Genomic DNA, 15,676 nt, shown 5'->3' on the forward strand with positions numbered 1-15,676 from the left:
CTCTTATGTGGATCCTGAGAAACTTAACAGAAACCCATGGAGGAGGGGAAGGAAAAAAAAAAAAAAAAGAGGTTAGAGTGGGAGAGAGCCAAAGCATAAGAGACTGTTAAAAACTGAGAACAAACTGAGGGTTGATGGGGGGTGGGAGGGAGGGGAGGGTGGGTGATGGGTATTGAGGAGGGCACCTTTTGGGATGAGCACTGGGTGTTATATGGAAACCAATTTGACAACAAATTTCATATATTGAAAAAAATAAAAAATAAATAAATAAAATAAAATTTCAAGTCAATTTATTCCTAAGAAAAATGAAATATTTCCAGCATAACAATTTGTGCATTTAAGTGAAAGCTTATATTTTTGCAGAATGCAGTTAAATAGTTCAAAATCATGTTTGATTTAGATCACTGGTTCTAAAATGTGGAACAGAGTAGAAAACATACACTATTTTGGCCCTAGCTTTGATTGAATTTCAAATATTTTTAAAAGAAGACTGTAAATTTTTAATGTTAAAGGGAAAAGAGTATATGCATTAAAACAATGATGATAAAAACTAAAATAGAAAAAATCCTTTGGGGTACTAAAGTTTTAAGTTACATACACATACCGTTCAGGGAAATGAGGTACTTGAGAAGTACAAAGACAACTTGTACATGAATTTCGAGTTCATCACATTTTCAACAAGCAATCCTACATGACAGCGCTTTGTAGCTGGGCATTAGTTGTTATCATTCCTACTAAACAGTGTTCTAAGGAGTTAAGGATGTTACTCAAAGTCACACAGTAATTACAAACCAGAAACAGCATCACAGATAATCTAACTCCAAATTCAGTGTTCTGTCCATCACAGCTCTGGACCCACATGGCCACCAATGGCTATGCCAGCTAGATATACAGAAGTGCATGCCACTAACTTGCTAGAGGGACACTTGTGAATGTTGTGGGGCATAAATCCTTGCTACTTAGAGGGGTCCCTAGACCAGCAGTTTGGGAGCTTATTTGAATAAGGCATCTTGTGTCCCACCATATGTGGGAATGTGTAAGAATCTGCATTTTTTATAATATTCCTATACAATTTTTATACACTCTAAAGTGAAAAGCAATAGTGTAAAGAATTCCAGACATGAAATCAGGGCACCTAAATTCAATCTCAGCCTTGCCAGAAACTAGCTGTGGCATTTTAAGTTTTTTTTTTTCTCCTAACTTTTTAGAGTGTCAGTTTCTTTATATGTAAAATGAAGTTGATAATATGTCTTTAAGGGTTATTGTGATGCTTATCTGAATAAAAGGGTCTGGATCCCAGCAGGAGTTAAGAAATGCAAACTGGATCCATATGCAAATCCACATATCTTTAAAAAGATAGCACAAGCACTCAGAATTTGGTGAACTCTCCATTTCTTGATTATATTGCACTAAGAACTATGTGTGTTAGAATCGATTTAAATTAAGCTTTCTGGGATGTCCACATTTTCATGCCCTAGAGATTTGCAGCAGAATTATTCTCAGCAGAGCAATTATAGGTGAGGCTGCCCTATAATGAGATATCTTTGCTACTTCATTAAATAAACCCCCTTGGATGGGCTCCAAAATGGACCTGCCTCATACCAAATTCCATTACACTGGAAGTAATCGCATAAGAAGGCCCTGGTGCAGGTTCAATCATCCAGGATACCTACCATTTACCATAAAGGGAATGTGTTCTAGAACACTGATTCCCAAAAGCTGGTTCTCAGACCAATGCTTTATTGACCCAAGGGGAAATAAAAAACACAATTTAGTCAACTTTTCATAAAATTAACATTTAACTTATTTTTAAAATATCCTTCATTCTGAGAGTGTGCCCTTTCTATTTTCTATCTCTTTGGCGTTAAACTGTTCCATATTTTTATAAAATAATGATGATAATAGATTGTAATTTTTGTAATGTTCTCTTTTCCACCACTAACTTTTTCGGTTTTTGAAAAAATTTTACAGGTCCTTGAAATCCAGCTCAACCTGGAATCCAAATTTTCTAGCTCACTATTATAGAAAAAACTGCTTAAAAGGAAATTCTTTCTTACGAAATTAGTGAGGGCATAGAGCATTTTAAGAACCAAACTATAAAGTTTTAATTGAAGGGCAAATCTGCTAATGTTGACATACCAGAGTGCAATGTTCCTCAAACTCCAGTGTGTGCAAAGATCACTTGGGATCCTGATTCTGTAGGTCTGATGCAATCCAAAATTCTGTATTTCCAACAAACTCACACTTACAGTAGCAAAGGTACAGTGGTTAATTGGGGAACCAGAGCACCCTGGTTCAGCTTCCCATTCTACCACTTCTGGCTATTGTCCCTTGAGCAAGTTTTAACAGTTTAACATCTGTTAAAAAAAAAAAAAGAGGTAACAGGCTCCAAATGGAATCAGTTGTGCTAAGCTCCATGTCAGCAAATAGACTTAATACCTAACCTAATAAATTGCAGGTTCAGTTTTCCAGGAATATAACCTTTAACCAGTCAACATGGAATTAGCTAGTCAGCACTATTTGGACAATCCACTCGATGAACCTTTCTATTGCCTAAAGGCAACCTTGCCTGAAACAATGCATTCTTTATTAATAATTTCTGTTTCCTGTCCCTTTTATGCCTTTTAAAATCTTCCATTTTAGGGGCACCTGTGTGGCTCAGTTGGTTAAGTGTCTGACTGAAACTCAAGTCATGATCTTGCAGTTTGTGAGTTCTAGCCCTGCATGGGGCTCTGTGCTAACAGCTCAGAGCCTGGAGCCTGCTTCAGATTCTGTATCTCCGTCTCTCTCTCTCTCCCTCTCTCCTGCTTGCTCTCTCTCTCTTAAAATAAAATAAAATAAAACATTATTTTTTTTTAATCTTCCATTTTATACAACCCTTCAGAGTTCCTTTCTATTGCTAGAGAGCATGGTGCCAGATTCATGAACGATTGAATAAAGACAATTAGATCTTTAAATTTACTCACTTGAATTTTTGTTTTAACGGATTTGGTGGCAGCAGCAAGATTAAAGACTTCCAACAGCTTCTGGGACAATGAGAAACACTGGATTGATACCCTGCAAGCATTTTTTGAGTCCAATGTCTTTCTCACTATTTCTGAGGGCCATGGGTAAGTTCTTCTTCATTCTGAGCTCTCCAGATCTAATTGGCTTTTCAGTCTGCTTTGAGTGAAAAACCCCAGCCCTTGTTTCTGTCTCCAGATTGGAAACTGCTGATGGTTTAGTCTGTAGTTTCCCATTTGTTTGGAATCCTTCTTCAGATTTCACGTTAGGAACTGCTGGTGGCAGCTGCAGTACTCCATTTATTTGGAATCAGTCCACAGCCCCTGTTCTTTGGGTCTGTTGGCCCAATCCTCTCCCTAGTCTCAGGTTCCATGGTGGGAATTGCTGTTAGTGCATGCAGAGTCTTCTCTTGGTCACTCTGCAGTAACATCTAAACCCTCAGCCCTTGATCCTATCTCAAGATCCACATGGGAACTGTTAGTGGCAGTTTGCAGTTCCCCATTCATGTGGAACCCCTAGTCCATAGTCCCCATTTGTTGAAGTCTGCAGGTTCGATCATTTCCCCAGTCCCCAGTTTGTTAGTTATTGCCAGTATGTTAACGTGCACATGAGGTAAAGGCTAACTGCTAATGGGAATCTCAGAAAACAAAAAAGCCACAAATTGGTGGGCAAGAGTAAGCACTTAAGGCTGTTAGAGCACTCATTATGTAACTCAAAGACTCCCATGTTGGCTATCCAGAATCGGTTAGATTGACACTAGGGTCATCTGTCAAGCTCAAGAACATTTGCGTGCAATGAGGTACGCTATAAAACATCACACGGTTCTTAACCTAGTGGCACATCCTTTTCAGGTATTAATTTGGCTCTGACAGACCCAAAGACTAAGTAAAATAAATGAATGAATGAATGATAAAAATCGTATCCTTATATTCCAAAAAGTTAAGTGCACCATCTTCTGTTATGCCAGTTCTTATGTCTAAGAACTATGGTCCCATCAGCTATAAATATCTAGAAAAATTGCAGTCTTACTAAAAACAACCTAGAATTACAATGGCCATTATGGTCTTATTTCGAGAAGATTGTTTAAGAAGTACTCTTAAAAGTCAGGCCTCCCAAATCAAATGAACAGAATAGGATACCTATCTTAACTGTTATGTAGAGGCTTCAAGGCTCCAAAGTAAGTCATTGAAAGTTTTGTTGCAGGGGCGCCTGGGTGGCGCAGTCGGTTAAGCGTCTGACTTCAGCCAGGTCACGATCTCGCGGTCCGTGAGTTCGAGCCCCGCGTCGGGCTCTGGGCTGATGGCTCAGAGCCTGGAGCCTGTTTCCGATTCTGTGTCTCCCTCTCTCTCTGCCCCTCCCCCGTTCATGCTCTGTCTCTCTCTGTCCCAAAAATAAATAAACGTTGAAAAAAAAAATTAAAAAAAAAAAGAAAGTTTTGTTGCAAAAGGCTAATGAAAAATTAAAGATACAAAAGATATCTAAAATAACAGTTAGGCCTCCCCCATTATACCCTCCTAAGGATCTAACATCAAAACACAGACCCAGAAATTGATATCTTGGTTGTAATTACCCAGACGCTGGAAAAGAGGTTGTCCTCAAAGGCCCTATCCAAATTCTTTAATAGCAACTCAAAAGCTCCCTTATCTACCTTCAAAGTAGGGCTCCTCCCCAAATTAATGGGACTCACTGATCTTCTGGTAAACTGCTATGTTATTCCTTTAAACAGCTAAAGGAAACTAAAAATAAATTTAATGAAAGCCTTGCCAAATCCTAGTAAATATCAGAGCTACACTCTCCATTTTAAACCTCAGTCAGAATCTGCAGATGGGATCCTGGAAAAACTGGCAGGCAGAAGCCAGCAAAGGGTGAGAATTCTTACTAGATTCAGCTTTCCCAGCTCTCTATCTGTAGTACTGGGTAGAGAGAGGAAATAAAAATATCTTTTGCACCTTCTCTGAGGACACCTCTTAAGGCCAAGGGGTTGTTCAGTCCTGTCAGAAATATTTACTATTTGTCTTGGCTAACAGCTACAAAGTAGCTTTGTGGTAAAAAAAATTGGCCCAGTTGCAGAGCCTGATAAGAAATTTTTTTAAGGCCTCCTCCCTCAAGCTATATACCCAGTGAGATAGAAAAAAAGAGGGATTTGAAAAAGAATTTACTAAAAAAGATAATATACTTACATTGGTGGATCAACTCTTGGTGTCATTTAGGCTGTGAGCCAATTCTTTGAGGAATTGAGAACAACTGTCCTTATCTTACATATCTTTGCAAAAATAAAAATGCAGCTCTAGAGGCAGCTCAGGGTTCATCTATCCCTTTTTAACCAATCCTAAAATCTCCCCTATTTATCTCAATAGACTTGTAAATATTGGCCTTAGGAAACCAAAGTCCTTCTTGGAGGAACTTACATTTTTCTTTGTGCCTTTGAGATATAAACTCTTATCTAGGCCATCTCCTTAAAGTAAAAACTTGAGGGAGGTAACTTTTAATGAAGGAAAAAAAATAAGGGGGAGGGGAAGAGTTTCTTTCTTTTTTTCAAAAGAAAAAAGCTTCTCCACAGCTTCCGTGAGTTTACTCGTCAAGGGCAAATACGAATCCTAAGTGTCTTCTCCACAAATACCAGTAGAAGTTTTAGTCATCTGAGCAGATAAACTTAATTTATTCCAAATGTTCTTTTATAACTAATGAATTTTACATTATTGTGCCTGTTTTATGGCTAAAATTTTTAAATGAAACTGCAACATCTCTGTTTGTGTCTGTATGTTTGTATGTGTCTACATATGTGTATAGATATGTGATATTTTTCTACTCCTGGATGGTATTGCCAAAATCAATTTGTAAAAGCTCTATTTAGTTGGTTTGAAGGCAAGTGCTTATAAAGATTGTGTGTTCTAAAACTCTCAGAAATACAAAAATTAATCCAAATGATTTTTAATTTCACATGATCTAGGATTAATCTTTAGTAAATAAAAACTAGTTTAAGGTGTGCCTTTAGAGTTATCAGCATTAAATATAAAACTTTTATTCCACCTGGGTTTACTCATCAAATAAGTTCTTGTTACCTCTATTGAAATTTGTTGGTCAAAAGAATAACTCAGGATGACTTACTTTGTCTAATGTCTCAGAAAGTTTTTGTGGGTAATCTAAACATAATTGTTAAGAACAAGTAAATTAGAATACACGTAAGTAGGATAAAAAGTTTTTAGGTAAACTTTTCAAATAGTTTCCCCAAATCTTTGTAGTAACCTGAAACCTGAAAGTTTTGCTAAGTTCAATGATGAGGTAAGTTAAATTCATTAAATATCCAGATCATTTCCAAAGAAGATAAAACAGAAACATTAATTACTGAACACAGGTTTATCCTCTCTTGGTTTCCTTTTTTACAAAGGAACTGAAGATATTTGGATCTCTCAGTAAACATATTTTATGTCACATTAAAAAAATTGTACTCTTAGGAAGCATATGTCTCTAAGAATCATAAAATGTAAATTTGCCAATCTGAAGAATGTCAATGTAATAGTTCACAATTATGTGAGAAGTGAGATGATTCATTTTCAGAAATACCAAATAAAAGCTGTGCTGTCTAGTTAACAGGTTAACTAGATTAACAGTTTATAGGTTTACAACCTATTGGAAATATTTATGAACAACAACCCCGCCCCCCCTAACAATGGAGTCCCAAACCCTTAGACACTTCACTTCCTAGTTCTTCTTCCCCTCTCCATTCCGGGAGCTTTGCAGTGTGCATGCACCAAAGAACAGACGTCTCTGTGATACCTCAAGGAATGCACTTTTTGCCTTACATGGGCATAGGCAACTTCCAGGTAAGGCCGTAACCTCTGCAGTACTCAGCCAATGAGGAATCAGGGTAGGGACTTGCATGCTAGGAGATAAATTGCCTGCTGAAAAGAAACAACCAACAAAACTAAAAGGCAACCGACGGAATGGGAAAAGATATTTGCAAATGACATATCGGACAAAGGGCTAGTATCTAAAATCTATAAAGAGCTCACCAAACTCCACACCCGAAAAACAAATAACCCAGTGAAGAAATGGGCAGAAAACATGAATAGACACTTCTCTAAAGAAGACATCCAGATGGCCAACAGGCACATGAAAAGATGTTCAGCGTCGCTCCTTATCAGGGAAATACAAATCAAAACCAGACTCAGGTATCACCTCACGCCAGTCAGAGTGGCCAAAATGAACAAATCAGGAGACTATAGATGCTGGAGAGGATGTGGAGAAACGGGAACCCTCCTGCACTGTTGGTGGGAATGCAAATTGGTGCAGCCGCTCTGGAAAGCAGTGTGGAGGTTCCTCAGAAAATTAAAAATTGACCTACCCTATGACCCAGCAATAGCACTGCTAGGAATTTATCCAAGGGATACAGGAGTACTGATGCATAGGGGCACTTGTACCCCAATGTTCACAGCAGCACTCTCAACAATAGCCAAATTATGGAAAGAGCCTAAATGTCCATCAACTGATGAATGGATAAAGAAATTGTGGTATATATACACAATGGAATACTACGTGGCAATGAGAAAAAATGAAATATGGCCCTTTGTAGCAACGTGGATGGAACTGGAGAGTGTGATGCTAAGTGAAATAAGCCATACAGAGAAAGACAGATACCATATGGTTTCACTCTTATGTGGATCCTGAGAAACTTAACAGGAACCCACGGGGGAGGGGAAGGGAAAAAAAAAAAAAAAAAAGAAAAGAGGTTAGAGTGGGAGAGAGCCAAAACATAAGAGACTGTTAAAAACTGAGAACAAACCGAGGGTTGATGGGGGGTGGGAGGGAGGGGAGGGTGGGTGATGGGTATTGAGGAGGGCACCTTTTGGGATGAGCACTGGGTGTTGTATGGAAACCAATTTGTCAATAAATTTCATATATATATATAAAAAAAATTAAAAAAAATAAAAAAAAAATAAAAAAATAAATAAATTGCCTGCTGAAACTGCCCAGTGTGTGCCTGTCCATCAGACACCCACTCTTGCAAGAATGTTGATTAAAGCCTTGCTTCACATGCTCCAAGTCTCTGCATCCCTCTTTTGATTGGGTTGGTGGGCTTATTTCTCACAATTGTTTACTTGGTTTTTACTAAAAATTAAAGTTATAAAAAGAATGAAAAATTCTAATATATAATTAAAACTACTAGAAATAATATGGGAAATATCCTGTATGCAAGTAAAGTAAGATGTGTAAAGTAAAAGAAGGTACAAAGAATGGAGATGGATTTTGTTGAGGAAAAAGGGGAATTTTATCCTAAAGAGAGGTAGAAAAGAGAAAAAAAAATGGGAAAAATCTAAATCTAAAAAAGTTGTAGAAGAAGTACAAAGAAGGAAACTTGGGAAAATAATCTTATGCATGATCAAGCTGGATAAAATTAAATAAAGTTATTGTAAGGTTTTTTTCAAATAAGCTTTGATATGATTAATGTACTTATCCTTAAGAAAAACTAGAACTTAATACTCTTTCATCTGCCAGAAGGACAAAGTTTTCTTGGACTATTGGTCTGCCCTGATAAAAGATTGTGAAAGTCTTCCTCCTTTACCCTCTAAGTAATCTGCCTACAAAGAAAGATTTGTGTTTTATCAAAATGATTTCCTGTGCTCTTTATCATCAAGTTTTTGATTACTTAGAAAAAAACCCAAAAAACTAATAGTTGTCCTTTAAAAATTACAGGGAATAGGATCTAGGCATACAAATGTGATTTAATATGAATGTGTTTTTATCTTCAGCTTCTACCTTTTGCCCTACTAGTATGTCTTCTGATGTGAATATAAACACAAGAGCAAATAATGACTGATCTTTTTTTTTTTTTTTAATTTTTTTTTTCAATGTTTATTTATTTTTGGGACAGAGAGAGACAGAGCATGAACGGGGGAGGGGCAGAGAGAGAGGGAGACACAGAATCGGAAACAGACTCCAGGCTCTGAGCCATCAGCCCAGAGCCCGACGCGGGGCTCGAACTCACGGACCGCGAGATCGTGACCTGGCTGAAGTCGGATGCTTAACCGACTGCGCCACCCAGGCGCCCCAATAATGACTGATCTTAATAAAACTTAACAAATATGAATGAGTTGGTCACAGAGCTAGCACTAATCTCACCTACATAACTGGTTCAACTTTATATAGTAAAAATAAAGCATAAAAATAAATTATTTCATCAATCACATTTAAATAAATGCTTCCTGTGTTCTGCAATCCTAAAAGATTAAAGTTGACTGCTTTTTGGAAGCTGAATTGTTGTCTTCTGAATCACTGTTTACCATTTTATCTTAATCATTCTAAAACATTACCAGAAATTTATCTATCTAGTGGGTGACCATGTTATGAAAACAAAAGGAGCTAATACTTTGCAAGAGTATAAGGAAACTAACATAAATAGAATATTCCTAATGGGGTTATTAGAGGCCTTGAGAATTATCATGTCAATAAATATTCACAAATCTCCAGAACCTTTCCCCGTTTTTTATTTTTGTTTCTTTTCTGTGGTTCTGTCTTTAACCACAACCAGCCCTCTGTATACTCCTACAGTTGACTTTGTATCACCCATTTGGCAAGCATTCTGTATGCCTCAAAATGCCTCCCAAGATTTAGCACTAGATGGGAAAGTTGCCTTCCCATTCTCTTCTTCCTCCGTAACAGAACCCCTGAATGTTAGTGCCATACAGAATAAAGACCAGATTTTTCAGCCTCCCTTGTAGGTTTGTGTGGCCACATGACTAAATTTGAATCAATGGGGGAAAAAATGGAAATGGTGTGTGCAACTTCTGTGAATTGTGCTCATGGGGACCTGGTGTATAGGGACACGGTGTATCTCTCTCCTCCTTTATCTCCCTTCTGGCTGGCTAGATGCATATGATGTCACCAACAGGAGCTGCCATTTTAGACCGTGAGGTCAAAGCACATCTGGAGGAACAAAACAGAATGTGGTACTCTAATGATCATACCATACCAGCGTTTGACTATGCACATTTATATGAAAAAATAAAAATAAACCCTCTTGCTTTAGACACTGTTGTTTCGGGTTTTCTATCACTTAGAGACAAACATAATCCTAGCTTATGTACACTCAAATATTTGTTGGTACATATATCTTTCAGGTGTGATCCTTATCTTTAAGTCTTGATCTCTGTCATCCATCTTGCCCTACTCAAAGCCATGTTAGGACATAATGAAAAGGAAGAGATGCATTAAATAATACCTAAGAACAGTCAGTTTTGAAGAAGTTAAATTTAGGAGAAGAAAGGATTAACAAGGTTAAAAATCTTTTCTATTCCCAGAAGTTTTGGTTCATTAAGAGACATTCTAGGTAAAATTTCAAAGTTAACTCCCAAGATAATTAGACAAAAGCTAGGCCAGATGTCTAAGCTAAGTTTTGGTCTCAAAATAATTACCTTTGTTAATTACCAGTAGTTAGTGTCAGCATCCAACACTTTCCTAAAAACCTTTGTGGGGAGGGGGGTGGAGAGAGGTGGGGGGAGAGAGGGAGGCAGAGAGGGAGGCAGACAGGGAAAGAGACAGAGAGAGAGAGAGACAGAGAGAGATTGTGCATAAGAGAGAGTCAGAACAAAAGCATTTTCTAGAACAATTATATCTTGGGGTCATTAAAACCTGATTCAAATTTTATAATTTTGAACATTGATTGGGTTATGGAAAAACCAGATATTTTCTTCCAGTTAGTGCAAATACCTTTTTGCTTCTATCTAGACTTAATTTGAAGTTTATATCCTTTCTTATTTTATGCTTTTTTTCATTTCCAACATGATTATTTTTCTTCATCTTCAAAATTTTACCTTTAACTCTGCTTCCCCCACCCTCAAAAAACAATTTTTGCTGAAAATGGCCCTAAGTGGAAGATCTCAGGGTTCTTCTTGAGCCTTTCTTCAGGATCCTTTCCTCAGCCAGAAGCTCTGGTGTTGAGCTCAAAAGTACAGCATAGGACTCTCAGTGATTTGTGGATAACTTAATTTGGGGGCACTTTTTCCATAGTGCACAAGTTTACGTAATGCATTATTCTTCCCTTCTTTGTGTAGATGACCCTTTGTGAAGACAGAAATATTTATAGATGCATCTATTTTTACACTACCTCATCATTTCATATCTCTTTGGGCCTCCTTTTCTGTGCTTAAAGTTTCTTTTTAAATATTTAGGGGAACCATTGTCTGGTATTATCCATTAATAATTCATTGTAAATGTAGTCATTTTAACCTGCAAATAACAGTGTAAATAATACTTGACTCTTTATTTATTTATTTATTTATTTTTTTCAACGTTTATTTATTTTTGGGACAGAGAGAGACAGAGCATGAACGGGGGAGGGGCAGAGAGAGAGGGAGACACAGAATCGGAAACAGGCTCCAGGCTCTGAGCCATCAGCCCAGAGCCCGACGCGGGGCTCGAACTCACGGACCGCGAGATCGTGACCTGAGCTGAAGTCGGACGCTTAACCGACTGCACCACCCAGGCGCCCCAATACTTGACTCTTTAAATCTCTATCACAAACATGTCATACTAACTTCTGCTCATGCCTCCTGTCTTATGGTAGATCCATTGCCCCTTTATCCTATCTCTTTTTAACTGGTTTACTGGTTTGTCTCCCTCACCAGACTGTTAGAGGGAAAAAAACATGTGCTAGCTCATTTTTTATATCTCCAGTGGCCACCAAGCACATATAGAATGCATTAACATTTTTTTTGTAACTAATGAAATATGCCAATATTTTCAGGCCAATAGGACTTTTAGTGACAAACTTTGGTCCTTTTATAGGTTCAGTGAGTCATAAGATGGAACAATTTTCCCACCACCTATTTTGTGTTTTAGTGGTGACTCCCAATTTTGAGTCCATGGGCTATTTCGTTATGCCATAAACAATACTGACCAATTTACCTGCTTGCAGAGAGAAAAATAATTATTTATAAAGCTCACTAGAAAGGGAAGGAAAGTGAAATTTGATGATAAAGTAAAATGGTGCTATTTTATTTTTAATAAGTATCAGGCATAAATTATCAGCCCATGCTAAACAGTAAAGATGGTTACATTTAATCATGAAGACTACATATCAAAAGGGAAAATTCATATACTCATTAACTGCCTATTTCTAGAGAGAAAATCTATATTCTACCCACCACCACTGTATTAAAACTTTATGGCTTTTATAGGTGTACTTCTAAATTACAAAACCAACTGCATTTTTATATGTTGCCATTCACTGCAGGGTTTGTTAACAGAGAAAAATCATGAGGTTTGCTTTTGGGGTGCTTTCTATATGTCAAGTGCACACAGGCATATAATTTGCAGGCATATCTTATTTGCTTTATGTAAACTGGGAATCATATAATCCTGATATCATTCAATATTTTCACTCCATGATCACTGTTCATTACAGTATGATCAGAGCTGCTCAGTGTAATCACACTTTCCATTTCACAGCTTCCTGTAATCAATCTATATATTCTTTAATCCCATACCTCCAATGCTGTTCTGAACTGTCCTGCTGCCATGGCGTATTTCTTTTGTCTGTAGCAAGAGCTGGCATCCTTTAAGGCTAACTGAAGCCATTTGTCAATCTGAGGCAGAAAGGTGAAATTAGGTACATGCAGAGGGTCTACAATTTCAGCAGCTTGGCATGATGGTCGAATCCCAGTAGACACGAAGGGCTCTACAAACTCATAGCTCACATCCTCTTCATCGACGTAGACCAACTTCGCCTCCACATCCATGATATTTTTTAAGGGGATGTGAGGCAGAGGCATGGTGATCAATGTGCTGTCAAGTTCCGTTATCTTTGCCTCTTTCTTTCCAGCTGGCTTTTCTTCATTTTCTGCCTTTCTTTTAAAAGCCACTTTCTCTAAATCATTGCTATGTTTTTCTTTGATGCTCTTTGTCATTTTTATTCTTTCCACTGTGATTTCTACCTGTTTATCTCCACAACTTTTCTTAACTTCTTGTGATGTTTCCAGGATGCGTGGCTGGCTTGCTAAGGTAGACATTTTCTTGTTTGTGTTTATTTTTGGGACAAGCTGGTCAGGACAGTCCCTATTCACTGTATTCTCCAAATTCCTACTGCTTCCGGAATCCATTAATTCCCCTCTGCAACTCCTGGAAGGGTGAGAAGAAAGAAAATAATTAAAACAATGTTTTGAAGTTCCAATGGTTTAAAACTATAGTCAAATTCATTTGAAATAATTTTTTATTCATTATGGGTATTTACTAACTTAAAGCAAAACTGTATGTACATTATCTGCTGAGAGTTTTACTAGAGAAGAATATGTTTCAATCTCAAAACTCACCAAGAACTTGTTGAAAACACATTTAGACAATGTCTTTAAAAATAATCATCTATAGCTGAACAACACTGAATGAACATTTTTATGGGGTGCCTAAGCTCACTGAATAGGAAAACCTTATACATAGGCACTGAGGACAAAAAAAAGACTAAAAAAATCCATCTCAATATTAATTTCCTCAGAAAGGCAGGTGGTCTAGAATTCATTATAAAATATACTGCTAACCTGCATAATAGACTTGGAAGTCTAAAGAAACCACAGCTGCTTCCTCTGAAAAGCTTCAGAAAATGTTGTAAGCACAATGTTTCCTCAATTTATTTCTTCTATTAGTAATGAAAATATCAGGTTTAAACAGCTTTAAAGATAACTATTATTCAGAACTGATTTGATAGCAGAACATGACCTTCAACCTCACATTAATGTGGAGCCATATATTCATCTTGAGTCTACTGTATTAATACTTTTGTAGCAATATTATCAATGCTGTACTTCTAAGATGAGACATTTTCCTAAATCATTAATGTTCAAAAAATATAATAACTAATGGTCTTTAGATTCAAAGGCATACTATCTCTGATGCTAGATTAGTTTAAAAACATAAAATGTCCTCAGACTTAATAATTATGTAGTATAATTGGATCCTATTTTTTGAGACTCTTTTACCTATCAGCTTCTGTCCTAGAAACAACTCTGTAGGGTATATAGGAATAAGAACCAACATTTTCCAAAGAAACTAAAGGATAGAGAGGTTACGCTGCTTATCCATGTCATGCTGTTGATCATTAGTGTTTTTTTTAATGTTTATTTATTTTGAGAGAAAGAGCACGAGTGGGGGAGGTACGGGGGGCGGGGGGGTGGACAGAGGATCTGAGGTGGGCTCTGTGCTGACAGCAAAGAACCCGATGTGGGGCTGGAACTCACGGACCATGAGATCATCACCTGATCCAAAGTTGGATACTCGAACAACTGAACCACCCAGGTGCCCTGGTCATTGGTTTTTTTAATCTTGGTATAATACAACCAGAATTGCTGTTTCCTCCCTAAGACTTCCACTCACTACTCTTAACCTTCTTCACTCTCTTCCTCTCTTAGCATGCTGTTCTTGAGGATAGCTAATGGCAGACTTCCATCAGAACACAAAGAGAAGGGAAAAACACAAGAAAGAAAGGCTGAGGATGACAATAAAATAGCAATGACATAAAAGCTAACATTCTTGCTTCTTCTCATCTACCACAAGGACAGTACCTGGCTGAAGATAAAGTCTTGAGTTGCTTCTCAAAACTTAATAATTTTATTAAAGTTGTTGATTATTTTCTTTTGTTTGAAAGACAGCGGTTTGCCTATAGAAAACTTTTAAAACACCCTGAAATTTGACCTGGCAATTCTTTTTTAAAATGATTTTATTGAGAAAGAGAGTGCCAGTAGGGGAGGGGCAGAGAGAGTGAGAGAGAGAAAGAGAGAGAGAGAGAGAGAGAGAGAGAGAGAGAGAGAGAGAGAGAGAAGCCGAAGAGGCTCAGAGCTGTCAGCGCAGAGCCTGATGCAGGGCTAGAACACACAAATCATGAGATCATAACCTGAGCCTGACCCGAGCCAAAGTCAGATGTGCTTAACCAACTGAGCCACCCAGGTGCCCCTGATCCAGTAAATCTTAAGGAAAGTAAAGGACAAAGCAAAACTGTATATATAGCTGTTAACCTTTCTCCCCCTACCACTATACATTTGTGTCATCAGAAAGGGTTTACATGAAACATGGACATATCAAAAACCCTACTGTAATGGCCCAGACTATCTCAAAGGATAGATCAAGTTCCAATAATTCTAGTAATAGCAATCTTGGATGTCGATTTGTAAAAGTTTAATATTAGAATATTTCCCCAAAGATTTATACTGACATATTAGAGTTGTGTGTCTAAGGGGAAAAACACCTAAAAAATAAAATAAAATTTTGCCAGTCTGTATTATGCTCAATATTTAAGAAGATCCCCATGACTGGGAATCATAGGCCGCATTAACACAGCATTACTTTGTGCAATGCTGTGTTTTCTTTTCTTCTCTTGGAATCATGGATGGCATCCAATACATTTTTTGGACCACTGATGTGGCTAGTCAGAGTGGTGAGGGGAAAACTGTGTCGGCCATCACTCTATCTTATGTTTGCTCTTGTGCCACGTATGATTTGGGTTGAGCAAAAGTTAGCTTCAGTCCTTGAATTAGGATCTTTGTGAGATGAACACTAGAAATATACATCTATACTAAAAAGTTTCATTCAGTAGCAAGGTGCAGAAATGGAAGTAGCACAATTCCAACACCCCCCATATACATTATATAGTTTGCTTGCTTGTTTATTTATTCATTTTTGAGAGACAAAG

The 15,676-nt window shown here is 37.5% G+C and overlaps 1 protein-coding gene across 1 annotated transcript in view; it reads right to left on the bottom strand.

Annotated features, from left to right (window-relative positions):
* SPATA16 (spermatogenesis associated 16) overlaps nucleotides 1-13,100 on the bottom strand; it is a 231,875-nt gene extending 218,775 nt beyond the window's left edge. The window contains exon 1 of the mRNA XM_047098622.1: nucleotides 12,489-13,100. Within this exon, the coding sequence (XP_046954578.1) occupies nucleotides 12,489-13,100 (612 nt within the window). The remainder of the gene's footprint in view (nucleotides 1-12,488) is intronic.
* Between the last annotated feature and the right edge of the window lie 2,576 nt (nucleotides 13,101-15,676).

This window comes from Lynx rufus, unplaced genomic scaffold (genome assembly GCF_022079265.1).
Source record: "Lynx rufus isolate CCGP_SWC_20201006 ecotype Redwood Valley unplaced genomic scaffold, mLynRuf1.p SCAF_5, whole genome shotgun sequence".
Classification (NCBI taxonomy): domain Eukaryota; kingdom Metazoa; phylum Chordata; class Mammalia; order Carnivora; family Felidae; genus Lynx; species Lynx rufus.